Source organism: Aspergillus lucknowensis (assembly GCF_044049455.1).
Source record: "Aspergillus lucknowensis strain CBS 449.75 chromosome Unknown BJX67scaffold_53, whole genome shotgun sequence".
Classification (NCBI taxonomy): domain Eukaryota; kingdom Fungi; phylum Ascomycota; class Eurotiomycetes; order Eurotiales; family Aspergillaceae; genus Aspergillus; species Aspergillus lucknowensis.
Window position 1 is genome coordinate 24,950 of NW_027263597.1, and position 26,502 is coordinate 51,451.

Here is a 26,502-nt window from a genome sequence, read left to right on the forward strand (position 1 = left end):
CCACGATGGAACTTGTAGTAAGCCTAAGCCCAAGCTGGAGCCCGAGCAGGATCAGCAATGCTCCAGCCAGGCCAGGAAGGAATTCTGTTTACCATGAGATGAACCCCTATCTTCCATTTTTGTGCGATGAACTGTTGTTCATCTGGTTTGTTGAGATGGGTCTCTGTTGATCTGCACCTAATCGAGCTTGTTCGGCGATTTTTCTGTGGAGAAATTTCTTCCGCATCTAATTTCCGATTAATAATTTATTTTCTCGTGGTTGAGCCTGTCGTTCCCAGGCAGGATCGGCAATGTCGACTCATCTGCCATGAAAATTCAGCGACCCATTGTCTGCACAGGACAAGAACAGATGGACCTCGCTTGGCTGAAGAAGTCAACCCTTCCTACGATAATATTAATGCACCACTGGCTGGGTTCTACTCTGTTTGATATTACAGTCCACGGTCAATATCCCGAGCTTGTGGTTCTTATTGCAGGGATGAAGGACCTGCTAGATTTCTGGAAGTCTAACAGGTATATTCAGGATGGATTTAAGATATATATTTGTGAAGGATATCCTGGTAAAGTATGCACACTGGTAGAGCTATATAAGTAAGGAAAGATCAAGCTTGATATCAAGGCTGTGATGCCAATGATGCTATCCGTGTGCACGTACTATGGCTCCCATGTTTCCAACGAAGACGTTAGTGATACCGTCATCGCGGTTGTATCAGTTGGTGTGGACGTCAATGCGCAGAATGAGAACGGGAAAACCGCCCTCCATTTGCTTTGTCAAGGCGCAGAGAGCGATCACGAAGCCATGGAAAGTCTCCGAATGTTTGAATACCTTTTGGGACCGTGGCGCGGATCCGACAATTCGAGACAACAATGGGAACTCTGCGCTCCACGTGGTTGCACACGGCATGAGCTCTCACCCCGCATATAATTCTGTCTTCCGCCATGTTATCAAGCCTGCTTCGGAGCAAGAAAAGGAAATCTTGACATCTTGCAACAAAGACGGCCGAATGCCGCTTCACCTATACATGGCCGAGCTCGATCCATCAATGGCCCAGAGCCAAGCGACAATCCAGTTACTCGTCGATTCCGGGTGTAGCGTGTACCACTTAGTTAGAAGGAGAGTCTCGTATAGGATATCGCGGTTGACTAGGGCCATTGTGTGCCACCAAAATTGCTGATGAACTCATCGCAAGGACTTCATTGTTTGCAGAAATGTCAGCCAATCACAGTCGCAAGACCCTTGGTGCTCTCTGGAAAATCACGTGACTGACAAGCGGGCTTGGATTTCGGGATGTGTGGAAACCGCGACTTGTCATCAAATCACCACCCACGAGGTGCTGCGCCAACAAGTCCATCATCAAACTTATTCTGGTTGTGTGGAGGCCGGACCTTAGCTACTCGACACGCAAGTAATACATATTCACAATCGATCATGAGCCTCCTTGGGAGAAGCTTCTCCTGGCTTGGACCTGGAGCTCGAAGGTGACCGATCGCGTCCCGCCCCCACCGCCTTGCCTGCAACCTCTTGGCTCTATCCCAGCATTCGTGTTACCACTGGTTGGGTTACTTCGCAAGCCAGTGTTGAAATTGGCAGCTCCTCTGGCATCTGATTCTGGACGTCTCTTTAATTCACCTTACGCGTGATGGGTGCACCGAAGTCTCGATTAAGCGCTTCTTTCGCCTGTTGAGTCGCATCTGAATGAGGGGTTCGACACCTGCGGACGGGGTGCGTATCTCACTGGGGTCTAACACAAACAGGTGTCTTTTAGATATCACAACTGCCTCTGGTTTCAGAAACGCCCTGCCAGTGCCTAGTCATGGGTGGCATGTCAATTTTGGGGCTTGCAGCCTCCAACCCACGACTGTTTGTCTTTTCTCTTCCAACAGATCCGTGCTTGCGTCTGATAAACTGGTACCTGCTTTTGTGTCTACTTTGAATTTTGCCAGTAAAACACGCGGACTTGGGACACCCCTATTTGGTTGGCAAGGCTGGTGGTTTCTTTGCGGGAGATGTTCGAGCTATCAACATTACACCTTCGACTCTGGTTTAGCACCATGGTGTCGCCCCTACTCACCGGAGCTGGCAGGGTGTTTTCATTCTAACAGCGCCTCATCTCTTCCTACACACGGGTCTAACAACCCGGTTACTCTTTCGAGGTGTCTGCCCGTCCACCCTCACGATGCTCCAACCTCGAATGTTTGATCAGCGAGCCGCCGCCGCCGTCGGGGCTCAACTGCCGCTACTCTTCCCTTCGATCTGCGCTCTCTCGGCTTCTGCACAGCTCGTCCCTGTTTGTTTTGCTATCCGTAGATAGGATTCTTACCCGACTTGGTCTTTTCACGCCGAGTCTCGACGAGATGTGCCTCCATCGGAGGCAAGGGGCCCCAAACTGCGGGGGGGATTGGGAATCGACTCTGTGTGAGCGTTTGGAGGGGTATCAGGCGCCAGAGAACCCCGCAGCAGGTGCTTCTCCCGAAAGTGAGATATGGAGGAGGAAGACTATAGCGAGCAAAACCTCCCAGGAGTTTCATAAGATTGCTCAGATGCACAGGTGCGAGCTGTGATGCCTGCGACATCGGTGCTCACTTGCAGAGCAGCCAGGCTCTTTGGGAGTTTATTCGTCCTTGGTCGACACCTTCGGATTATATTGACGGCTTCAAGTCAGTGGCTGACTTCTCTAGTGAAGTCGGGCCATATATTCGTAGTCAGAGCTGCACAGCAGCAGCACGGCGGAATGGAGACCAAGTAGATTGAAGCTGGTCATTCCCCAGCCGGGTGACATGGTTTGTTTCGTATGCCAATCACTATTAGTAGAGGAACAGCGACCAACACCCTCGTCAAATGGTGTTGAGGGACTAACAAGGTGCGTCCTCCCATCCTCTATCTTTAGAACTTTCCATTTTTCTATTTCCCTCACCCGATTCCCGTTTATTAACAGCGTCTTATCTCCACTGGCAGAAACCTCACTTTCCACCCCCGGAAAAACCACCGTTCCGCGCCAACCACGGCGGACTTCCCAACACGGGCAACACACGCTTCACAATCGAGAGGAACGAGTGCCTTCGCCGAAATCTCCTCCCTCCACTATCATCAACAATTCTCACCACTCTCAAGCAACCTGACGCCTCGCATCGCCGGCTTCATCGTCTGCCAATATTTTTGAGCCCAGATGCTGCAGGAAGCTCAGTTTATATGGCTGGGTCCCGCAGGAGTCCTGTTCTGAGAGACCAGTGGAGAGGCACGGCCGACGTTGGAGACCAGCCGGGCCGTGAGAAGCAGAGTAGGCCTCGGGGCTCCCACCGCGATAGTGGGAGGGACAGATTTCGCGATCGGGACCGTCCTCGTCGCCCCAAAGACGCCCGTCTTGATCGCTCATCACGGTCGCCACCACCACGTTCCTTGCCCGACCCAGAGAACGAGCCTCGATATCGTGATATTTCTCCCAATATTGCATCTATTGGCGATTCGCCAGAGCCGTCACGCCCGGAGCATCACCACCGAGGGAAATTCAATCGTGTCGATTTCCCTGAGCGCGTCCCCCATCGCGGTGTGGAGCCCCATATGAACCACCGCAAAGAGGATTATCCGTCGGCACCTCCGTCGAAACGGAAAAGGACACGCAGCCCATCCCCTGAAAATTTTCAAAGACGTCCACGTTCTCATCACCGCGGTCCTCCCACCTGGCGGGAAGACGATCTGGATCGAAGCCGGTCGCACGGTAAAGGACGTGGCCGTCTCCCTTCTCGCCGCAGACTGAGTCGGGGCCCTTCGCCTCGGCGAGGAAGAGACCAAAGAAGGGACGACGGGGGCCGCTCATCACGGGCCAGGCACTCAAGGTCCCCTGTCTGGGAAGAGAAGCCTCATATTCATTCGAGCCGTCGGCTCCGAAGCCCTTACCCAGAAGACGACTTAGAAGGGGGCTCCCGTCACCGATCGCCCTCCCACCATTCCGCAGGCACCTTAGATTCGAGGCCGTCCGTTTTCTCTCGTCGGGGATCAAGGGGCGACTCTACGATGTATCTCCCTCGATCACTTTCCCCACCCCGACGACCTGCGGATATAAGAGGATCTGATACGCGTATTTCGCACCGTCGGCGACAGTCACGATCCCCAGCCGGCTCTTATCGCGGGTCTACACGTTCAGATTCGCCCTACTCCGCTGGGCGAGGTGGACGGAGCGGACATCAACCTTCACATAATGGCCAGCAAGAGTTAGTTCAATCTTCGGTCTCTCTTATATTGCTTGTGACTGATCAGAGATACAGCGCTAGGGCAAAGCAGCCCTCCGTAAATGATTCGTCACGGCGGCACTCTCACGACCAACCCCCCTCGGCCTCACGTCACATTGAGTCGTCACATTCCTATCGTGATGGACCATCAAGATACCGTCAAATTGACCAAGATCGAGGTAGCGATCGCCGCGCATCTCCATCCGCACCCGCCGGGCCCCCATCCCATGGCAGAGGTCGTTTCTACTCTCCTCAGCAGGACGGCTCGGAATCTCGAAGTAGAGTTGCCCCCCCTAGCCCTCCTCCGCAGGGACCACCCGCACAAAGCCCTCCACCTCCACCTCCACCTCCATCAGAGCCTCGAGCTCATCGGGAGGCGTATCAAAAAGTCTCGAATTATAAACCAGCAAGTCGAGATTCGCGGGCGGGAGATGACGGCTCAAAGAATGAGTCAGATAAGGGATCTGATCAGACTGGACAGGAAGATACACACCCACCCGATACATCTTCTACTCCCAACAGAGGCGGCAAAATCAGCTTCGCGTTCAAGGCCAAGACCGGTCCGCCGTCGGCTCCTAAACCTGTACCCGATTTGGCTCAAAGAATGCTAGCTCGTGAACCACCTCCGCGGGTTGCTGAACCTCCTCGCAGCAGGATGTCCTCTGGACCGCCTCCAAAATTCAAACCTGATTTACGTTTCGACCGCCGTGACAGGGATAGGGATCGGTACCGTGACCGGGATCGAAACAGAGGTAGAAGCGACCACAGAGATTACAGGGATCCGCGTGATTTTCGAGAACCGCCCCGGGGGCCGCGTGATTCCCGAAGAGACGATCGTCGGTTCGACCCTCGCCATGATAAAAGAAGAAACGATAAGGTACAAGATTTCCGGTCCGAGCGCCGTCAAGAGCGCTCGCCGGAGCCGGAGCCGGCCAAACGACCCAAGGTTATGCTTCGACCAAAGCCGCGCCCCACCATATCTGAGGAGTTTGTGAAGTCGGATTCAGTTTATTACCGCAAGCCTGGGAATGAATCTGTGATTGGAGCTGGTACATATGGAAAGGTGTTTAAAGCAATCCATGTGTACACCCAAAGAAAGGTAGCGCTGAAGAAAATCCGAATGGAGGGGGAGAAGGATGGATTTCCTGTGACTGCGGTTCGAGAGATCAAGCTCCTCCAACACCTGCGCAACCAAAACGTTGTTAGCTTGTTGGAAGTTATGGTGGAAAGGAACGAGTGCTTTATGGTGTTTGAATATCTCTCCCACGACCTTACTGGCCTGATCAACCATCCGGCTTTCACTCTTACCGACGCCCACAAGAAGGACCTCGCAAAGCAGATGTTTGAGGGGTTAAATTATCTCCACCACCGCGGCGTCCTACATCGAGACATAAAAGCCGCCAACATTCTCATCAGTAACCAGGGACGGCTTAAATATGCCGACTTTGGCCTGGCCCGATTCTTTTCAAAGAGTCGCCAGCTCGATTATACAAACCGCGTGATTACGATATGGTATCGACCCCCGGAGCTTCTTCTCGGCGAGACTCGATACGGCCCAGCTGTTGATGTTTGGAGCGCCGCTTGCGTGTACGTTGAAATGTTTACCAAGAAGGCAGTGTTCCCCGGAGAAGGAGGGGAGATCAGCCAGCTTGATAAACTTTACACCACACTGGGAACACCAACTCGAGCAGAATGGCCAGATATCGTCGAGATGCCTTGGTTTGAGCTCATGCGACCAACAGAGCGGAGGAAAAGGATCTTCGAAGATGTTTATCGTGATACCCTATCTCCAGGCGCGTTGGATATGATTTCTCAAATTTTCCGATACGATCCGTCTAAACGTCCTACTGCTGAAGAGGTGCTTGCTCATCCTTATTTCACTTCCGAGGAACCAAGCCCTCAGCAGCCGACTGAGTAAGTGCCAAGCCATTCTATATTGGAGTGTCCACACTAATTGTTCCTGCTCTAGACTGGAGAATATTGAGGGCGACTGGCATGAATTCGAATCCAAGGCACTCCGAAAGGAAAGGGATAGGGAAGCCCGACGTGCAGAATACCAGAAGGATAAGGAGAAGCGGAAAACGATACCCCCAACCCAGGATGAACGGGACCCCAAGCGTATTAAACAAGACACTAGCGAAGGGCTTACCCCTTCGGTTAAGCCGCTTGAACGATAGTGACGGCTTTCCTGAGCTGTGAGTGCATGCATTCTCGGAAAATCTACCAGTGGTACTTTCAATCCACAAGCTCGCGGCGGAGCCGCTTGTTGGATGTATTTCATATCATGAAGCATTTACGCCGGTAGCGGATATCGCAAATGCGATAGGAATTCATTCTTAGAAAGTATTGTCGAGATCCCTGGAGGCGTTACTCTCTTTCTTTCCGAGAATATAGCCTTCCCACTATCCTAATAGTACTTGGTAGAGCACAGAGTATCATCACCTGCAAGTCTGCACGCCGATATCACAGGCACCTCCACACATCCCCGAACCCAAGGATAAGAAAACTTCATCAAAACAAGACTAGGGACTGTCGGTAATAAGGAAGGAAAAAGGAACAAAAGGCCCAAGAATAGAATGATAATAGCAAAATAACCCCCAAACCAAGCAGAAAACTCGCAACGCAATGTTCGCCCCAATGCCCCTGTTTTCCCAAATCATACCGATCCGATGATTGTACCAACTACCTAAACCTAGTAGTAGCCGTAGTAGTGATTTTGTGTTCTTGAATTTACTGTACACGATACGATCGATCGATCAAACCAATCATAGCCCAACCCAGCTTAGATTTAAAAGAAAGCGAGAAAGAACGCATGCCATGAGTGTCATGTCATGTCATGTCATGTCAAGCCGCTGGTCCTTTTCCTTTATCGACTGTCCCTGTTGGCGAGTCGTCAGTTGCTGTGGGCCTTCGGCGGTCTGCGCTGAATTGGTGGTGGTGAGGGTTGTTGTGGTGGTGGGTGTGGTTGTGATGATGGGCAGCCTTTTCCTGACGGGCTTGGTCGATGGCAGAGCGTTGGGCGATGCTGTCGTCGTGGCTCTTCCAGACAATGTTTGTGTCTGCGGGGAAGGCGAGGAGGCGTTTGATTGTCTCTCTGCAGAGTGTTAGCCAGGGGGCTTACACCTAAAGTGGGACGGAGAAGGATGTACGTGCCTGATCTTGATGTTCCGCCCGCCGTCAATCCGAGTCCAAACGCTCAGGACATCCTCCCCACTTCGCACACTAAGGACAGCGCCACAGACCTCATCACTGGCCTCCGCGAACTGGTCACCGATCATCGCCAGCAGGAGATCCTCCCAATACCGATCCGCAACGCCTTTCTTCAGCCTCACAATCCACTTCCCGCCCTTCTTGTTCGCATCATCTTCCCATACAGGGCGAACTCCCTTCTTAAATATGTGATAGTCCGAGACGGTAGGGAGGAGCGAGGGCCGCTTGAGGTGCGAGTATATCGACCAGAAGCTCTCCACGGAGGAGATTGAGGCGAGCGGGGCGGTGGACTTTTCATAATCTGAGTATTTAGGTGTGGGCGGGCGATACCATATAATCCAGGTGGACCGCAGCGGGTGCTCCTTGAGTAACTGAACAGAATTCTTCGACTTCACGCCCTCCGCAGTTGCCACAGCCCGCTCCGTCGGGTTATCCCGTCTCTCGCCGGGTGTCTTCGCATCTGATGAACCTCCTGGGGTTTTGGGAGCTCCGAATGATGCGAAGGCACCTGAACCGAGGCCGAACGCAGACGAGGCATTCGTGGATGGGGAGGACACACCGGCAGAGAGTGGAGAAAGTGCGTTGAAAGGATTAGATCGGCCGCCATGGGAGCTGTCGGGGCCGAAACGCTTCGATGTGCGGGAAGGGTTCGCGATGCTCTCTTTGTTGTCAGTCCCAGTCATCGACAGAGACAACTTGGAGGTGCTAGTGAAGATGAATCTACGTTAGCGGGTATCATTCACGATCGTAGTAAGGTTGGTAGGGGACAGTTTGAGCATACTTGGATCGGCGAGTCCACAGGTTTGCGTTCTCCATGGCGGGCAGAAAGTGACTTGGGGGCGCTCAAGAGGAAGCTTGCATCGGAGTGGAGAAGAGAAAAAATCCGGAGCCGTTTGGCCGTACAATCGTCGATATCGCGGGGGAAATTCCAATAAACACAGAGCGGACGCTAGAGAAATGCAAGACAAGAACCCAAGCGATGCAAATTCAAAAGATGCAAAAAGAATGAGGGAGGGAGGCGAGCGAAGATGGATTGAGAGAGTACAGTGATGAGAGGGGGGAATGAGGAGAAGGATCGTGGCAGAATCGTAATCGTGATGGCGAGACAGACGCAAATTGGGAGGTTGGACAAGGGGTAGAGGTGCAGATAGTAGATCAGTGAGGAAAAGTAGGAAGTAGCAAAAAGGAAGAGGGACTTTTTTTGCGAGGGGAATGCGTAACTTGGAAATGGACAATAGAAAGTCGTTTGGTTGAGCAAAGCGAGGGCCGGAGTGAAGTTTGGATTCTCGGTGCCTGAGGCTACAAATTCCCTCAAGCTGCATTGGCGCTGGACCAATCAGCGTCTGGCCCGCCTTTTTCTGCTCGCACCATTGTTTTTCCGTTCGGGTTTCACGGCCGAGTCTTTTCTGTGCAGCTTTTCCCTTTCTTCTTCCTCTTTTCTCTTTTCTTTCCTCTTCATAAACCCAAGACCACCTACTCAAATCATCGCTGTCTGCAATTGTTTTTACTTCACTGCACCGGCGATTCCGATGAGTGTGTCGAGAAAAACCATCCCCCGCTTCTAAAACCATCATCACGAGGGCTCTCCAGCTCCATGATGCGGTGATGACCTGTATGACGGGACATCCCCCCTTCCTCCTGCAGCATCATCGGCTGTCTTGATATGATTTTCTACCACCACATACGTGCCCGATCGCGTTGTTTACAACGTGCGCGTAGTTCGATCCATGGTGCGTGCAACTCTCCTGCTCTACACCGCTGTTGCTCCGAGTTCGTGATGAATAGTATGATACAACATCCTCTGGTAATCCGATGTACTCAACCGCATCTATGATGCAGCCGGATGGCTGTTCGCTGGTCGAGCTTGAGGTCCAATGGCACTGTCTGATCCTTCAAACACATTTGAACTTACCGATGTTGATTTGAGGGACAACAAGCCCACTGACGTTGTCTTTCGTAGAGTTGAAGGGTCTTGTTTTAGCAGATGCGCTCGTTCCCAATAGAGCACATATCAGGATCTTTTCACAGCCGTTGTTATTGAAGGTGGATTTCAGCCATAATACCAATGGACTTTGGGAGCCATCCCTTTGAATCAGAGCAGTCGTCATGGGCCTCCGGCCGCAACCATTTCGTAGACATCAGCAAAGATATATTGGACGAATCGCATTGGTAGCGCGGGCAAAAAACCCGCCGCCGACCGCCTTTGTAGATAATGGCGGCGGTTGCACATCACTCAATGCCCTTTCGGGCGCGGAGAACAACCGAGTTGATAAATTCCGCAATGACACTCGCGGTCAATACATGCAGTATCTTCGAGCGATCTCAAATCATATTTTCAGCCGTCCGCTTCAGCCGCTCACCGAGCCCTCTCGTCCTCCGGACTCTCTACCGCTGTCAGATGAAGCGTCCGAGCAGCGTGTGAGGGATGCTCTTGTGCCCGTCTCTTCAGGCTCGGAATTTGGCCGGTTTGATGAATCTATCCCCCGAATTGTGAGCGATTTCCCTTTGCATTTTGGTTGTTAAATCCTTTGTTTTTCCCTTTCCCGCAGTCTTGTGCTCGCACGGCGGAGCTTCCATCAATTTATCCCTACCCAGACTTTCCGTGCACCTGTATTGTTCTGCTTAATTTTCATGTCTCTGTATTTGCTCACTAACGGAACGATATCTACTTCTGTAGCCACTTCATAGCTATGCCAACCGCCTCAAACCTGATCGGAAGCCTCCATCTGTACGCCGACTATTACACCAGTCCATCCCTCGGTCAGGATTAGGGATGCCCACCGTGTAAGTGTGCTTAACGGTACGTGGGATTAGGGCCAGCACTGATTCGAGATTTACTTAGATCCCGAGAGGGGGACCTTATGCGTAAAGCAGAAAGCTCTACCACGGCGGACGAGCTCAGGTTGTTTGGCGGTAACGACAAGTATGTCCTCCAACTCGCCAAGCAAAGGCACCATGTTTTCGGGGAATTGAATTCTAACAGGTTTGGCCTTCAGGAGGGACCCGAACGGTGTTCGAATAGTACCTGGGGAAACAATTGGCAAGAAAAAGCGGGTTAGTGTTTACAGGTATTCAGGAGTTGCCACTACGTGTGCTAACCCCTCGGGTGATCAGGGTATTGTTTCTGGTTTCAGCCCTGTGGACACTTTATCACGAGGAACTCGACAGAGCGGACCGGTTCGCGCTCGTGGAAAAGAAAGACCACTGTTGAATAGTCATCCTCGGTCAATATTAAGTGGGCCTCGTTCCAACCATGCGACGGACACTCCGGAAAGATCGTCCAAACGACGACGCATTGAGAGTCCGGACGAGGCACTGAAAAGGAATAGTATATCTGACGATGGCAGCGTCGACCGTTCGACGACAAAAGGGTCTCCTGCTGCTACTCGCTCTGTCTGTCTGTCTCCCACACCGGACCATCTTTCGAGCCAGATAAAAAGAAATGGCCAATGCTCGGAGTACCGAAACGTTGACAAAGCCGCAAGGGTTCCGAGACCTAGTCCTCGAAAGGGTAACAAACCCAGCGGCGGCTTTTCTTCGGAGGATAATGACCTCAGCTTTACTCGCGACGCGGCAGCGCAGAGACGAAGAGAATCTGTCATATCGGGCGATAATGTCAGTCATGTGTCACGCAAACTCCCCGAACAAACATCAAATATCAGTGTCGAAATATTGTCACAGCCGCCGGCCCAGGACGATCACATTGCTAAAGACCCCAGGAAGGCTCATACTCCATCGATTGTGAAGGCGCGATCGCCTATCCCGAGAGAAAGCCCCGATGAGATACAGGGCGCGGTAACCGTCCAACCTGTGCCAGTCTCTCTAGTCCAGCCTAAGAGGGACCGAGATAGCGTACCCAGGAAAGGTTCACCTTCGGATATTCGGCCAACAGCTTTCACCTCTCACGAAAAGCGTAACCGCAAATCGAAGAAAGTGAAATCAGCTGAGAATAACCTAGCACGTCAGACTTTCAGGATTTTCTTTTTCCGAGGAGGCCCTATCATCCGTGATGCGCTGGGCACCGAGAACGATACGCTTGTATTGGATTTCGCGGAAAATAAGCTTACAATCACAGTAGCCGATGCAGGCTATGTGCGTGATATACCTCTTCAGAAAGTGTTGAAGGTCCTGGCAGGAAACACCTCAAGCCGCAAAGTCCGGCTGGAGTTATCCAAGGAATCACAGCAGGATAACAAAATCGATATTGAATTATTGACATTAGAGGAAAAGGCGCGCTTTTGCGCTTTGATTCATGAGCTCAACGTGTCCAGAGCAATCAGCATCGAAGTGCACGAGAGACCCAAGTACGCTTTCTTCGGCTTCATTCCCTTCCCCCCTCATACCAAAATAGTAGTTCTGATGCTAACGCATGTATTTTATAAAGGGACTGGCTGGAGAAGGCATTTATGAAGAGTAAACGAGAGCATAGGTTCCCTGAACATGCGGCGAGCGGCTTGAAACGGCAGTTCGATATACTGGATGTCACGGGGGAGACCCATAAACAACAAGTCGAGCCCTGTAAACGAACAAAACTTTCTGATGCACTTCGAGACAATGATGGGAAAGCCGCTGCGCAATCACCTACGAACCTGGAGTTTGCTCCATCGAAACACGCGAGCCCCTCGCTTCCCGCCACCAACCCCAGCGAAATTTCCAAGCTTCAACCAATTTCGAGTTCATCGTTAGTCCCGAACAGCACCGAAGGTGTCCAAATTCCAGTGAGGAAACACAATCAAGAGCCACAAACTACCGCTCGGGCTACGAGATCGATGGCTCGCCAAGCACCTACCTCTCTAATTTGGTACGCGATCCCTTTGTGGACAAGGGGTTAACTAACCGGCGATCGTAGTGACGACAACGGCGGTGATCATGATCATACGGCGCAAATGAACCCTGACGTGGATCAGAAATGGAATAAGTTCGTTTTGCCTCATAATATTCCCGACAGGCATGCTAACAAGGGCCTAGGAAGCCTCTGGTGTACCCTCGATACGGGAAGAAGAAAGCCGAAGTTAACGCGCTGGACCTGGAGAGGCTTGCACCCCATGAGTTTCTCAACGATAATATTATCGGGTTTTACATTCGCTTCCTCGAGGACCACCTCCAGCGTTGCAATGCGGAAGTCGCAAAGAGAGTTTATTTCTTCAATTCGTACTTTTACGCAACGCTTACGAACTCTCCCAGAGCGAAGCGCAGCATTAACTACGAAGGTGTCGAAAAGTGGACTCGAAGCATTGACTTGTTCAATTATGACTATATTGTGGTGCCGATAAACGAGGATGCGCATTGGTACGTTGCGATTATATGCAACCTGCCATATTTGGAGGGGGTCTCGGAACGAGACAAGCCTTCTTCTTCTCGGCCCCCGAGTGAGCTTCGTGAAGTACCTGAGATACCGGAATCTACTAGGCCTAACGAGGAGCAAGGAGCATCGCATCCGCAGTCTCCTAATGAGGAGATGGCGAGGCAGTCGCTGGCCTCGATGAGTCTACTCGAAGAGCAAGCCCACCAAGCGAAGGGATCAAAGGTAGAAGAAGAATGGCCAGAGCGCGAGGATTACCCAGACCCATCTCGCGCAAAGTTCTCAGAGTCCTTGAGTCAGCCACAACCCGACTCCCGAAAAGAGACAGAATCTGCAGGATCACCTAAGAAACAGCGGAAGGCGAAGAAGAAAGTAGTACCACTCGGCATGAAGTACGACATTTGCCAGCCGATGGTGATAACCTTCGATTCCTTGAACATGCCTCGTACCAGCACTATAAGCACTCTTAAAGAGTATCTCTACGCCGAGGCGAAGACCAAAAGAGGCATTGAAATCAACAAAGCCCTGATTAAGGGTATGAAGGCGCGGGAGATCCCATTGCAGCCGAATTTCTCGGACTGTGGCCTTTATCTCCTGGCTTATGTCGAGAAATTCGTCCAGGACCCGGACCTATTTATCAAGAAGCTTCTTCGCAAAGATATGCGCTCGGGAGAAGACTGGCCTCCGCTGCGATCAGGTCTCCTACGATCCCGACTGCGCAAGTTTATGGAACAGCTCTATTCGGAGCAGGAACAACTTTCCAAATCCAAAGCAGGCGAGATCGGGTTGATGGTGGATCGGCGGCCTATGTCGTACTTGCTCGGTTCGTCTCTAGTTGACGCGGGTAAAGAAAAGGCCGAGAGTGAAACGAGTCCGCAGGGGAATGCGAGACCCTCAACGCCGGTCAAATCGGGGTCAAAGGAACTCCTTCGTCACCAACCATCCGCGCAATCACCCAGTCCTAAGTCCGGAACCAAGGATCAAGACCAGAGTCGCGCAGAGCACGAGACACTGGACTCGGTGGTACATATTAAGCCGCCGACTGACTCGTCCATCGAACCCGCGTTGCCGGATACGCAGGGACAAAGCCCTCATCATGAGATCGATGAAGTACCCGATAGTCAGGACCAACCAAAGAGCAAGGTGGAAACGGTACAAACATCAAAGACTCACCCTCCCTCACCAGGGGCTAAATCGAAGAAGAGTGCTGGTGCTGTGTACATTGATGATAGCGATGGCGTGGAGACCACAATTCCCAGACGCCAAAGTGAAAAAACCGGAAGAGTTGAGGTCCAAATCCAAGTTAAGGGGACACCGCCGGGGTCGCCAAATACCAGAAAAAATTGATCAACTGTCCTAAAGTGACTTGTTTGTCCCTGTCTCTGCCCGAGTGCTTCGTCCGCCTTCCAATGCCACAAACTTTTAGTTTCTATTTACGCTTCGGATTCAATCCATCCGTTTGTCATTTGGGCATTCCAGCATGGGCCAGCTGCTCACTATTGTGTTATTTTTTTTATTCTTCGAAGTACCTTGACTTTCTCCTCTAGAACTTTTAGAAACTGTATATTTGGCGTTGTGGGTGTCACTCTCTGTTTCCTGGGAGCATGAGATACCAAGAATTGTTTCTGAATATTGCTTACTTGCCATGATCTCTATCTTAATATAGTTCTCAGTTTGCAACTGCGAGTCTATTCCATGTAAGACGTATTAATTCTATCAAGCGCTCGTGGCAATATGCTATCTAAACCCTTTAAGTATCGTTGTAGTATCTCCGTCCCTAAGTCATCAAAAAGATATCAACTAGGCTCACCAATCCCTTTCATCTGCGGTAAGCCACCACTTCATCTTATCCTTCTTAAACGCCTCAAAATCCCACTCCTGATCCTGCAGTCTACTCCACTCGCTGATCCAAACATACGTCTCTGCCTCAACTTCCTCCCCCTCATCCGTGAACTCTTTCCCCACGGCCTCCAGCACATCTTTCAAGTGTCTCTCAGGGTCATCAACCCCACTACCACTACCATTGCCACCACCTAGTGCATCCTTCAGTATTCGCACCTGCACCTTTTCCCGGCTATACTCGTCTCCTTCGTAGATATCCAGCCTGCGTACATCGCCGTCCGTTAGGCCGGATACTACCGTTCCCAATACTGATCCGGAGGATCCTGGACTCGTTTTTCTTGCGCCCGCAGCTGTATTCGTCGTCGTAGGGCCAGATACGTCCTCAGATGTCGGCACAGGAATGATCCCCGGGTAATCGGCGTACCGCACCCGATGTCTTCGGTACCCGTGTAAGACGGCAGGTCGGAAGTGTAGAAGGTCTTTTTGCCACTTCTCGGGTGTGGCGGAACCGTGAATTACACGATGGAGCATTTCCGGGGCCAGCAGTGTCCCTTTTGATTGTGTTAGCCCTTTACTTGTCCTTCGTGCTTCTTGTCTGTGTGGTATAGTTGTGGAAAGAGAGGGGTTGGCTGTACCGTAGAAGAAGAGGGTGTTTTCGCCCATATTGAATACTTCTTGTCTTCCTCGAGTTCAAGTAACTGTCGATGTTAGAATATCGGAGAAGAAGACTTGGAGCAGGCGAGGCTACGAGCTACTTGTACTTCGTGGCAGCGTAGCGGGGTTGTGATTGCGAATGTGGAGAGAGGACGGAGGACGTATGTCTTGCTCTTGCGTCGGCGCAGAGAGCAGGCAGCCCGTAAACTAGACCTAAAATTGGAAACAACTATAGAGAATATTTCTCCATGATGATAAATCAGCAGCGCAATGATTTGGTTGTTCATAGGGATCGTCATCGTGCCTTGGCATCCATCGAGGCGGTACTTTTTGTCCGCCTTCAGCCTTATCGATAAGCCGCAACAGCGGCATCACCGCCTCTGAAAAGCGTCCGGACATGTGGCTTCATCACAGCGAGCTCATTATATGGTCTGCCCTTCTTTTCTCCGCAACAGTCCGTCCCTACCTCACTGTCAGGGAAAGGACTCTCTAAGCTCGCGATGTATTCAACCCTCAACCGCGCGCAAGCGGTCTTCGGCTTCTTCACCACTGTCGCCCTCTTCGTTGCTGGGTTCGCTGCGCTCTCGGTTCTACTCTATCCAACAGATAATGTGTCGGCGAGTGTTCAATTGAAGGATGCAAAAGTGTATGTTTTCTTCCGAAAACTATATTCTTAGAATTGCTTTCTTACGCTCCCGCTGGATCCCCGATTAGGGACTTTGTCACGCGCTAACGATGTGGAACAGAATCAAGGGTCGGCCACATTACTACTCTACCAAGAAGGAGGAGTACGCGCAGATGAGGTTTGACTTGGATGCCGGTATGTCTCTTCAACTCTGCTGTGTGCTTTACTCGAAGCGACTTGCTGCGCAACGATGAGAAAGGAAAGATATTAACGCGGGTACGGGTGCTAGACCTCTCCCCTCTCTTCAACTGGAACACGAAACAGCTCTTCGTCTACGTTTATGCGACGTACTCCTCAGCCGCGAACGATAAGTCCTCCACAGCGCCACTTACTCAGTCCGTAATCTGGGACACGATCATCGAAGCCCCCGAGTCGCCGTACTCCTTCGCGAACCTGCGAGAGCGGTTCTTCCCCGCGAAGACTGCGACAGGTACCAAGAGCCAGAACCAGAAGAAGAAGAAAAAGAAGGCGGAATCTGCTACGCCTGGGGTGTTACGTCTGCGTGATCAGAAGAGCAAGTACCAGATCGCGGATATTACGGGGAGGATGGCTGAGCGGTCGAACGTGACCTTGTCCGTGGGGTGGAATGTGCAGCCTTGGGTTGGGGCATTATGGTGGGCTCCGGAGACCGGGGCTGTACCGAGAACGGGCGGCCAGGTTGGATTGAGCAAAGCTTTCGATTTACCAGCATTGAAGGGGTCGAAGCCTAAGGGAGAAGAAGAGCGGGCAGCTTCCGTTTAGCTGACTTAGCTGTTTAAATCTTAAAGAGATATATTGCATGATAATGTTATGGAAGCATGTGTTGTATCTGGAGTGTCAACACGTTGAGCATAATAGGGACAGCACTGTGAGCTCAGTAGCCTTTACGTCCTCTGAATCAACCCGCGGCTCTAACATGAGTGTATGCTGTCTTCTGAATATCCACATCATGGAATCGTCCCGTAATCCCTTCCACCACGCTGGATCCGGTCTGAGTATACGCCGGGTGCAGGCTGCGCCGCCACAGCCTCGCGATTCTGGTAGTACACATATTCCAAGTAAAAGGCGTGGATATGGCCCGGTAGGTAGCTAAATCAGTCAGTCGTTGGAATTAAAAGGTCGCTGTTTGAAGTGAACGGACCCCAGAATTGTTAAGAGGATATTGATCAGAAAGTCGACGCTGCAACCGGAGATGAGGAAAACCCCGAGAGGGGGAACTATACACCCGATTAGTAGAGGTATGGTTTTAAGACCTCATCGTTAAAAGCACGTACAAAAAAGAGTAATGATGATCAAGCAAAGCATAGAAGCTGTTCCAGCCATTTTGAGTTGTAATTAACTATCTGCTGTAGACCGTACTGTTGCACGACTGCTAGTGTCTGAATATGCTCCAATGAAGCTTAGGAAGATGATTGTAAAAAGGAGGACGAAGATGTGGATGGGCACATTATTGTCGTGGTGGAAGTTCATGCGTTTCATTTCACGAGGAAGCTGAGACGACGTCACCGGCGACTAAGATGTGTCAGGAGCTTTGCTCGTAAAAAGGGACTCAGACACAGATCTACCTCTGATAAAAACCACTCGAAGATGTTGCTGAGAGACGCTGGCCGCTGAAGGTTCTATTGACGTCATTCCGCAAAGCTCCGATAGGGCTATCAGTCTAGGCGACAGAGTACCTGAGTCGTCTGCAAAGTCGGTATTTCGGCTAGCGGGAGTTCTTGTTGTGAAATCCCCGGTGATTGTTCTCTTGGAGACGTTGTGAGGTCATTTGGGCAAGTTTTAACGCAAGAGTATGACCGAGGTCAATCACACAGCGTCAATTGCTGCTCTAGTCGTAACTTGCTCGTTTTTGTTCCCGAGCTTTGAGATCTGAAGGAAGGCGTCCACGCCGTAACCCTCCAAGCTGTGTAATTCGAGGCTGCCTGCCCAATACTCTGCGTAAACCCTGCTCATCGGAAGTCCTATCCCGAGCCGAAGATCGGGAAGTCGCGAAGTCAGGGTGTCCAAGGAACCTTCACGGAAGGTCTCTTTGTCGGCGTGCTTGGTCTCTTTTGACACCGAAAGTTCCTGCAAGGTCGCCGCCATCGCGGGAACCTGACCGAGATTCTCAAGGCGTAGTTTACTGTGAGGACCCTTGTTGAATGACCACAAGTAGGGTAGGATCTCTCTGGGGATGCCACCCCCTTGATCAGAAACACGTATAATAACATGCTGAGGTGCTTCACATATCAGCACTTGAATTGCAGGGGGGTTTTCCTGCAATTTCCGGTATCTCTCGCTGACCGCCTGAACTGAGTTCCGCAGAAGTTCACCGATGATATATTCCAGATGACTGAGCATGTATGGAAATGTGGCATCTAGATGCCCCTGAACTGATATTTCCGGAATCTTATCCGACCCAGAGCTCTGCCGAATCATGTCCTGTACAAGCTTGCCGCATCGTTCCACAACCTCCTTGGCATTGCATTTCAGAAACACCTCACCAACAAAATCCGCATTCAGGTCAGTTCTGTCCTGCGACGCAGGGTAATGCCACGGAGAATTGAATGTCTCTGTAAGTGCTAGGTGCTGTTCCGCAATGACTCGGCGAGAAATCCTCTAAGCGTGAAGTCTCACGTTAGATATGGGTTTTCCTTAAATGGGAAATCCTTACCGCTCGAAGGAGAGTATTCATGAATTGGTCCATTGCGCCCGGTGGTAAGAGGTCACGGCATTCCAGCACGCCCATGGCCAACCTCGGTATTACAACAAGGTGTTCTTGGAGCGTCTTCCGCAAAATCTCACAGAACTTGTCATTGTCGTCTAGCGTTCGGATTTCTGAAACCGACCGAAATCTTTCAAATGCTTTGTAGTAGAGTTCATATACGAGGGAGAAATGGGGATTGGCGACCACAACATACGGTAGCTTTTGTATATCCCGGAGGCGGTGCGCTAATCTGCCCAAAACAAGCCCCAGTTAACTAAGGCGGAGGAGAAGCAGGATTGGACGTTTACACACCTAGTTGGAAGCTCAGTACGCACGTAGTTAGCAGAGCTTATCAGTCTCGATTCAGTTAAGGTTCGTCCGAAGAAGGTGAGCTGCCGTAAGCTGATCGGTCGAATATCCCGCTCCACATATCTTGAGATAGGCCGTTAGCTACATGGAAGTATCCGGAACTTGGACATTCGTACTCATCTAAAGCTGAAACTGGTCTCCACGGGGGAGGATTGTGTGAGTATGTCTCGGAATGAAGCGCCCGTATTGAGAAAGGCCGTCGCTGGATGGGGCGCCAGGATCGAGCTGGATGACTCCGCAGCATCTCGTCCGCTTCGGTTGGTTCAAGGAGACTTCATGGGCTTGTAGGTGGTGCTCGGGAACGAGTAAAACCTCGACGAGCCAGGAAGGAGACGAGATTCGAGGTGGGAATCTCATACATGACTCTCTGATCGTTGTCGTGAGGACTGGAAGCTAGTTATATTTGCTGCTCGCTGGGACGGCACTACTTCGTGCAATTGTTCACCGGGCGGTGAGGAGGTCCGAGTGGCATGTGACGAGTTCAGGGATAGGCGAAATGCGGAGACAAAGTTCTCCTCTATCTGCTGCCAGAGCGTTCGAAGACGAAATATCATTTCCAAGGCAGATATCACCGATTCCACAAGAATCCTTCGGCGACGTTCATACTTTATTGAAGCAGGAAGACCATACTATGTATCTGAAGCCGAAAAGGTGGGATTGGAAACTTGGATGACCTTTTCTACAGATACTATTCTGGTGTAAAAGCCTCGAGTTGTGAACAGCTGGCCCGTGATAATGGGAAGAGCTGACTCCATTTCTGCGTGTGGCTCGATCCTTGCTGGTCGTCGATTCTCCGTTGTGCAGAACGTCGATACAGCCAGGGAAACCCAGGATGATATCATGATTTTGGTCGGCGGTTTCATATGCTTTCCCATCCAGGTGGCCAACTGAGGAGTGTAATTGGAGACACTGGGACTGAGAGCGGGAGAGCGTGGAGCTACTGCAATTCTGGTCTGTTAAATTCTGGGATATGCTCCCCTTGGGTGTTGCCCACTCGATAAGAAGAAGCCGGGAGGGCAGCCGGGTCTCAATGTCGTCACTTCGCTTTCCCTCGCGAGTACCTCGACCCGCATAGCACATTGAAAACACGATAGAAGAGGGTAGAAATCGATAACTCGAGAACACAGGAACGTAGAAAGCATACCTGAAGCTGAGAAAGAGGTCCAAGAGCTTGGTCCTCGAGCTCTCCTCTTCAGAGGACTTGTTCAGGCCTTAATAATCTGTTGTGTCCCCGCAGGCCCACCGTTATTATTGGGTCTGCCGCACTCCGCCACAGGCTTCAACTCATTTGAAACTGGAACCTGTTCAGAACCACACCGCACCAAGCTCTTCCAATACCCTTACGATCTGGTATTCTTCAACATCTCCTCGCTTTTCCTCCTCGCCCACTCTCCGCGACCCCTGGATATCTAAGTTTATTTTCTTTTGTTCCTCGACTCGGCCCTCCCCACCTTTTATCCTAGCTTGCGGCGAACTCCTGTATCGAGTGCTTGAGCGCACCTTTATCCCTTCATGGACAACGTGAGTCTTCGTCCAGAATCCTTCAGCTGCTACCTTCAGCTGCTACTGCACCAATAATTGGACAGGACCGTTGAAGCCTAACTTGAGAACCACTTGCTAATGCACCCTGTGAACTCTTCAGGTCGCGGATAATGAAATGCTGGTCGATGAATATGAACAGTTTCACCAGGATAGAACCGACGATGTCGTCGTCTCCCAATCCGGCTCCGAGGAGCCGGAGGCAGAGCCACCTGCAGATGACTGTAAGAACCTTGCTATAAGTCGCGTCTTTTCGGCGACGATCCTATACACCCTGTGAAGACGGTGGATTGCTCGTGAGATGTCCTACTACTGGGTCGACGTCATGTTTATACCGGCAACTATCCTTCCCAGTATCCAATTGATTTGCGGAGACATATTCTAAATGTTGTATGCGCTACAGACCCGGCAATGATGGCTCGCCTGCTCCCGAAGGATCCAGATTTAGAAACCATTGAAGAGACATGGCATACATGGCATATTCAGGATTGGCGGAAGCTTAAAAGGAGGGAACACGGACCAGTCTTCAACTGCGGTGAATTCCCATGGTGAGTGGTGCGAATCGCATCGTTATCCGGACTACTCGTTCTAACGATCATCCCCAGGCGCGTACTCTTCTTCCCATATGGAAACCATGTCGAACACGCTTCGTTCTACCTGGAGCATGCTTGGGAAAACGAGCCTCCAGAGAACTGGTATGCCTGTGTGCAATTTGCCTTAGTATTGTGGAATGTCAATGATCCTAGCATCTATATTACTCACGGTAAGTTTGATGAATTATGTACTTCGGGCTATTCTCGGCGTGCTCACTGAACGTAGTCGCGACTCATCGCTTCAATGCGGATGAGGGTGACTGGGGTTTCACGCGATTTTGTGAATTGCGCAGACTCTTTAATATGCCTTGGGAAGGCCGCGGAGTCCCTCTCGTGCAGAATGACGAGGCCAATGTCACCGCATATGTTCGTGTTGTTAAGGACCCAACTGGGGTCTTATGGCACACTTTTCAGAAGTATGAATCCCCGCGGATCTTTTCGTGTAGCGCTGACACTTTCTAGTTATGACTCCAAGAAAGAAACTGGTATGGTCGGGATGAAAAACCAAGGAGCAACATGTTACCTTAATTCCTTGTTACAGTCATTATATTTCACCAATGCTTTCCGGAAGGCCGTCTACCAAATACCGACAGAATCAGAAGCGTCAAAGGATAATCATGCATGGACGCTGCAACGGTTGTTCAATAATATCCAAACGAGCGATACTGCCGTCTCGACGATTGAGCTTACGGCATCCTTCGGTTGGGATCTGGCACAGCATAGTTTATACCAACAAGATATTCAAGAGGCGTCACGAATCCTGATGGACAAGCTGGAAGAGAAGATGAAAGGCACACCAGCGGAAGGCACACTTACCGAGCTGTTCGTTGGCAAAACCAAGACCTATATTTCATGCATAAATGTCGATTACGAATCATCACGCGTGGAAGATTTCTGGGATATTCAACTCAGCGTGCGAGGCAACAAGAACCTCGACGACTGTTTCAAGGACTATATTCGCGCGGAGACTCTCGAGGGTGAAAACAAGTATGATGCGGGCGCACCATATGGCCTACAAGATGCCAAGAAAGGCATGATCTTCGAGAGTTTTCCTCCTGTGTTGCACCTACACCTGATGCGCTTTATGTATGACCTACATCGGGATGCTACGATGAAAATCAACGACCGAGTCGAGTTTCCGATGGAGTTTGATGCTAGCCCCTATCTCTCCAAGGATGCTGATATGTCCGAATCCTGGGTCTATCAATTATATGGTGTGCTCGTTCACAGTGGTGGCTTAGACGCAGGCCACTATTTTGCCTTCTTAAGGCCAACCAAAGATGGATTCTGGTACCGCTTCGATGATGAGAGGGTTTCACGAGCAACGGATAAGGAGATCTTCGAAGACGGCTGGGGTGGCGAATATGAACTACCGAATGGTGCTGTCGGGGTGAGGCAGCCGTATACTCGCGGACTATCCACAAAACGGACAACGAATGCCTACATGTTGGTGTACCTCCGCAAATCTAAGTTGGATGACATTCTCATACCTATCACAAAGGAGGACGCTCCTCCCCACATCGGTACGTCTTTTCTACCCATATGGTCAATTTCCTACGCTAATCCGTCTTTCGTTGATAGAGAAGCGCCTCGCCGAGGAGCGCGCAGAATACGCACGCAAGAAGAAAGAAAAAGAAGAGGCACATCTGTATCTCAATGTCGGGGTTTTGTCCGAAGATACCTTCAGGCACCACAATGGTTTCGACCTAACAAGTTTCGACCAGTCGACCGACGAGGCGGCGCTTCCAAAGCCGTATCGGATTCTTCGGACAACGAAGGTTAGCGATTTTGCCGAAATGGTTGCGGAGGAGAGGGATATCAATCCACGCCAGCTTCGCTTTTGGGTCATGGTAAATCGCCAGAATAAGACGATGCGTCCTGATCAAGTCATCAAAGATCCGGAAATGACTGTTGAAGAGGCGTACAGTAGATACGGTACCAAAGGCAACCCGTTTAGAGTGTGGCTCGAGATTGGCCAGCCATCCTCTGATGGTACGGTATCCTGGCCGGATAGCACCCAGTCGGTGCTTGTCTTTTTGAAGCATTTCGACGTACAGAAGCAGACTCTTACTGGCGTCCGCGCTGTATACGTTCGAAAGAACTCGAAGGTCGCCGAGCTTGCGCCGACGATACTCGAAACGATGGCTTGGCCCGCTGGGACGGAATTCGTTCTCTATGAGGAGATCAAACACAATATGATCGAACTTATGAAGCCGAAGCAGACATTCCAGCAATCGGAAATTCAAGATGGTGACATTATAACTTTCCAAAAATCCCTCAAAGAATCAGACATACCTGCCTCGGCGTTATATACGGATGCGAAATTCTATTACGATTATCTGCTAAACCGGATCACCGTTACCTTTGCTCCTCTCAGAGCGACCGAAAGTGATGAGTTTTCACTGGTCCTCAGCCGGAAGATGACCTACGATCAGTTCTCCAAAAAGGTCGGCGAGCATCTGAACGTGGACTATACTCATTTGCGTTTCGCTCCAGTCGTCGGCAGCACTGGGAAACCGAAACCATTCATCAAGAGGAATTCCAATCAAAATGCACAGACTCTGCAAAGCATTCTCTTTGCGCAAATGGGAGGCTATACAATCAATACGCATCGTAACGATGCTCTGTACTACGAAGTCTTGGAAACAAGCCTAAGTGAGTATGAATCGAAGATTTCTCTCCCGGTGACGTGGCTTCCTGAGGGTATTTCTAAAGAGGTAGGTTGAATCATCCCTTTAATAGAAAAATGGCAGTTTCTCACGCATCCTTTAGCAAACCGTGGATGTCCTGGTACCCCGGGACGGGACTATCTCGGATGTCTTGTCTGGATTGCAGAAGAAAGCCGGCCTGGACGACGAGTCAATTCTCAACGCACGAGTTTATGAGACACACAATCACAGAATATCCAGGGAACTACAACCGGACTCGAAGATCACAAGTAGTTATCATGACTACGTCACGATATACGCGGAGAAAGTGCCGGACGACGAGTCGAACCTGGAGAGCGGCGCTCGGACGATAAATGCATATAACTTTGACAAGGAAACCAATAGGACACACGGGGTGCCTTTCAAGTTTGTCGTGAAGCCGGTAAGTACGAGAAGTAAACTTGATCAGCGCGCCTCACTAATCCCTCGAAGGGAGAGATCTTTAAGGAAACCAAGGAACGGCTTTCCGAGCGAACCGGCCTCAAGGGCAAACGGTTTGAAAAGATCAAGTTTGCTGTTGTTCAGCGACTACACCCGTCCAGCCCACGGTATCTCGAAGACGGTGAGTAATGCGTCTCGCGTCTCGTATATCAGGTAACATAACTGACAGCAAATAATAGATGATATACTCTCAGATATCATCGGTGATTCCGATGATCTCCTCGGCCTGGACCACCCGAATAACAAGAATAGGAGCTTCTGGAACCAGGGCCAGTCATTCTTTATTAGATAGGAGCTGGACATGATGTTATATGCTCGCACTATAAGGCGAGGTCGGTCAACCACAGTATCAGTTTGTGGTATATATTATGACTGCTCATTTCATCAGCCTCGAGTGCACAAACGTCGACATACTGCCACTGATTTCTGTAGAAAGGCTGCTTGCCATTCTTACTGTTACGACAGTTTGTCCATCTCGTGGAGATCGGTTTCCGCGAGGCTTATGTATGACGCATCGATAGAAATCCCGAAGGCACGTACAATTCAAATGAAAGCAAAAAATCCCTTCTATGAAATGTTCCTGCGTGCGCAAGTGACGGGACGGATGCTTTGTGGTGACATCGACGGGATGGCCAATGGAAGTGTGCAAGATGCAAACAAGTCAAACAGCGACAACAACACAGCTGGCCATATCCTCTTTTCATCAAGTCGCGTGTTCCAACCAGATAGCCAGCCTAAGAGAGTGAACAACACTGAGCTCACCTCTCAATCAGTCCAAGATGCGATTCACAGCTCTAGTCTTGGGTCTTCTGGCCTGCCTGGTGTCGTCCGTGACTGCAACCGCCCTGACTTACCGACTAGAGGCCAACGAGAAAGCTTGCTTCTACAAGTTTGTTGACCAGCGAAATACAAAAGTCGCATTCTACTTTGCGGTTAGTCTTGCAGTCCCCCTTAGACAAATACAATTGACACGACATTGACATTCTGTACCCACGGTAGGTCCAATCTGGCGGTTCCTTTGATGTCGACTACACCGTTGTCGGGCCCGGCGAGAAAACCGTCCTAGACGGTACCAAGGAGCGCCAGGGAGACTTTGTCTTCACGGCCCAGAGCGTCGGTGAATACCGCTTCTGCTTCAACAACGAGATGTCCACGTTCGCGGAGAAAATGGTTGACTTCGAGATCGCCGTACGTCTAGACTTCTCTCGATGAATAATCATCCTTTCTATAATCTACTCGAAGCACAAGAACTAACTTTATCTCTATTAATAGCTTGAAAACGAGCAACGCGCTGAACTCCCCTCGCGTCAAGGGGCCAACCCCGAACAAGCGTCTGCCATCGAAGAGTCCATCTTCAAGCTCTCCGCCCAGCTCTCCACGATCTCCCGCAACCAGAAATACTTCCGGACCCGCGAGAACCGCAACTTCAGCACAGTGCGCAGCACAGAGCGTCGTATTTGGAACTTTAGCGTGATCGAGGGATTAATGATGGTTTCGATGGCTGGGCTGCAGGTATTCATTGTCAGGTTCTTCTTCCAGGGTGCGAGGAAAGGTATGTATACGCATTCGCATACCGTTCTGTTATTTATGCCACCTGATGCGCTCGGGGAAGGATTTTTTGGCTAATTTAAAAATAGGTTATGTGTGATGAGTGAGCAACGACTCCGACTATAGTATATGATCTATGAATTGTGGCGTCTGTATCTGTATCTACCTTTGTCCTCTGCTTGTCTAGAGCTCGAATCTTACAGCTTTACTATCGAATCGAGCTATCTCATCATTCTCAGGCTAGGGCAGTCCAGAGATTATCCTCGCTTGTCCTCACTGTGGAGTTATTACCCACAGTAGGCACACTGATGACAAGTTTCCTCTTCATACCTCTCCCAACTTCCAGTCGCTTTAAATGTCCCAGCCCACAAAGTCACCGTCGGGGTGGACCAAACTACCCAGTCAAATTCGAGCAACATGCAAGAGAACCTCAGCGGGAAAAGAAAAAACCCGAATCCCAACATATGACGTTTGTCAATCCGAAACGCCAAAAGCACCATTGAGGGTTCTCGGCAGTCCGTCAGAAGCGCAATCCCTTCCCAAGAAAGTTAGGAATGTATCCTAAATGCGTGACGATCTCCTGCTCTAGGCCGGACGGTTCCTGTGGTTTCCGCTACCCCGAGTGAATTGTCCTCCGGAGTACAAGCCAGAGTGCATTAGTTATTTCTGTTCATGGCATGCCCCGTTTCTCGAGTCGAACGGAATACGGGCTGCCCTCG

The 26,502-nt window shown here is 50.7% G+C and overlaps 11 protein-coding genes across 11 annotated transcripts; 7 read left to right on the plus strand and 4 right to left on the minus strand.

Moving 5' to 3' along the window:
* The first annotated feature begins 542 nt into the window (after positions 1-542).
* BJX67DRAFT_262400 (uncharacterized protein) lies at positions 543-1,317 on the plus strand. The gene has a single exon (XM_071026372.1). It carries the CDS (start codon positions 657-659, stop codon positions 1,173-1,175), a length of 519 nt encoding a protein of 172 aa, XP_070882280.1. The 5' UTR covers positions 543-656; the 3' UTR covers positions 1,176-1,317.
* Position 1,318: 1 nt separating this feature from the next.
* BJX67DRAFT_262387 (uncharacterized protein) lies at positions 1,319-2,249 on the plus strand. The gene has a single exon (XM_071026369.1). It carries the CDS (start codon positions 1,697-1,699, stop codon positions 2,198-2,200), a length of 504 nt encoding a protein of 167 aa, XP_070882281.1. The 5' UTR covers positions 1,319-1,696; the 3' UTR covers positions 2,201-2,249.
* Positions 2,250-2,835: 586 nt separating this feature from the next.
* BJX67DRAFT_262389 (putative protein kinase) lies at positions 2,836-6,868 on the plus strand. Its single transcript, XM_071026370.1, has 4 exons — positions 2,836-2,861; positions 2,957-4,209; positions 4,264-6,141; positions 6,197-6,868. The coding sequence occupies exons 2-4, from the start codon at positions 3,191-3,193 to the stop codon at positions 6,402-6,404; spliced, it is 3,105 nt and encodes a 1,034-aa protein (XP_070882282.1). The 5' UTR covers positions 2,836-2,861; positions 2,957-3,190; the 3' UTR covers positions 6,405-6,868.
* On the minus strand, positions 6,609-8,422 carry BJX67DRAFT_262394 (eukaryotic translation initiation factor 4E). The gene is made up of 3 exons (XM_071026371.1): positions 8,219-8,422; positions 7,381-8,142; positions 6,609-7,321 (listed from the first exon to the last, which is right to left on the minus strand). Exons 1-3 carry the CDS (start codon positions 8,251-8,253, stop codon positions 7,072-7,074), a joined length of 1,047 nt encoding a protein of 348 aa, XP_070882283.1. The 5' UTR covers positions 8,254-8,422; the 3' UTR covers positions 6,609-7,071.
* Positions 8,423-9,617: 1,195 nt separating this feature from the next.
* Positions 9,618-14,369, plus strand: BJX67DRAFT_364012 (SUMO protease ULP2). Its single transcript, XM_071030142.1, has 8 exons — positions 9,618-9,927; positions 10,115-10,221; positions 10,280-10,360; positions 10,434-10,491; positions 10,552-11,741; positions 11,822-12,238; positions 12,287-12,355; positions 12,406-14,369. Exons 1-8 carry the CDS (start codon positions 9,739-9,741, stop codon positions 14,084-14,086), a joined length of 3,792 nt encoding a protein of 1,263 aa, XP_070882284.1. The 5' UTR covers positions 9,618-9,738; the 3' UTR covers positions 14,087-14,369.
* A 36-nt stretch (positions 14,370-14,405) lies between these two features.
* BJX67DRAFT_364017 (gamma-glutamylcyclotransferase family protein) lies at positions 14,406-15,530 on the minus strand. The gene is made up of 3 exons (XM_071030143.1): positions 15,330-15,530; positions 15,217-15,279; positions 14,406-15,132 (listed from the first exon to the last, which is right to left on the minus strand). Exons 2-3 carry the CDS (start codon positions 15,242-15,244, stop codon positions 14,546-14,548), a joined length of 615 nt encoding a protein of 204 aa, XP_070882285.1. The 5' UTR covers positions 15,245-15,279; positions 15,330-15,530; the 3' UTR covers positions 14,406-14,545.
* Positions 15,531-15,552: 22 nt separating this feature from the next.
* Positions 15,553-17,147, plus strand: BJX67DRAFT_262504 (signal peptidase complex subunit SPC3). The gene is made up of 3 exons (XM_071026374.1): positions 15,553-15,881; positions 15,982-16,055; positions 16,150-17,147. The coding sequence occupies exons 1-3, from the start codon at positions 15,736-15,738 to the stop codon at positions 16,659-16,661; spliced, it is 732 nt and encodes a 243-aa protein (XP_070882286.1). The 5' UTR covers positions 15,553-15,735; the 3' UTR covers positions 16,662-17,147.
* BJX67DRAFT_384779 (YqaE/Pmp3 family membrane protein) lies at positions 16,847-17,222 on the minus strand (the record flags this gene model as incomplete). Its single annotated transcript, XM_071033723.1, has 3 exons — positions 16,847-16,988; positions 17,041-17,116; positions 17,174-17,222. 3 exons carry the CDS (start codon positions 17,220-17,222, stop codon positions 16,847-16,849), a joined length of 267 nt encoding a protein of 88 aa, XP_070882287.1.
* Positions 17,223-17,463: 241 nt separating this feature from the next.
* BJX67DRAFT_262499 (protein kinase PKP2) lies at positions 17,464-19,376 on the minus strand. Its single transcript, XM_071026373.1, has 4 exons — positions 19,071-19,376; positions 18,898-19,017; positions 18,553-18,835; positions 17,464-18,497 (listed from the first exon to the last, which is right to left on the minus strand). Exons 1-4 carry the CDS (start codon positions 19,196-19,198, stop codon positions 17,706-17,708), a joined length of 1,323 nt encoding a protein of 440 aa, XP_070882288.1. The 5' UTR covers positions 19,199-19,376; the 3' UTR covers positions 17,464-17,705.
* An 874-nt stretch (positions 19,377-20,250) lies between these two features.
* BJX67DRAFT_262509 (ubiquitin-specific protease UBP15) lies at positions 20,251-24,933 on the plus strand. The gene is made up of 10 exons (XM_071026375.1): positions 20,251-20,475; positions 20,597-20,717; positions 20,897-21,041; positions 21,099-21,256; positions 21,313-21,502; positions 21,549-22,609; positions 22,668-23,803; positions 23,859-24,176; positions 24,227-24,356; positions 24,415-24,933. The coding sequence occupies exons 1-10, from the start codon at positions 20,467-20,469 to the stop codon at positions 24,525-24,527; spliced, it is 3,381 nt and encodes a 1,126-aa protein (XP_070882289.1). The 5' UTR covers positions 20,251-20,466; the 3' UTR covers positions 24,528-24,933.
* Position 24,934: 1 nt separating this feature from the next.
* BJX67DRAFT_262719 (emp24/gp25L/p24 family protein) lies at positions 24,935-26,011 on the plus strand. Its single transcript, XM_071026377.1, has 4 exons — positions 24,935-25,167; positions 25,235-25,423; positions 25,508-25,787; positions 25,873-26,011. The coding sequence occupies exons 1-4, from the start codon at positions 25,015-25,017 to the stop codon at positions 25,881-25,883; spliced, it is 633 nt and encodes a 210-aa protein (XP_070882290.1). The 5' UTR covers positions 24,935-25,014; the 3' UTR covers positions 25,884-26,011.
* Positions 26,012-26,502: the final 491 nt, after the last annotated feature.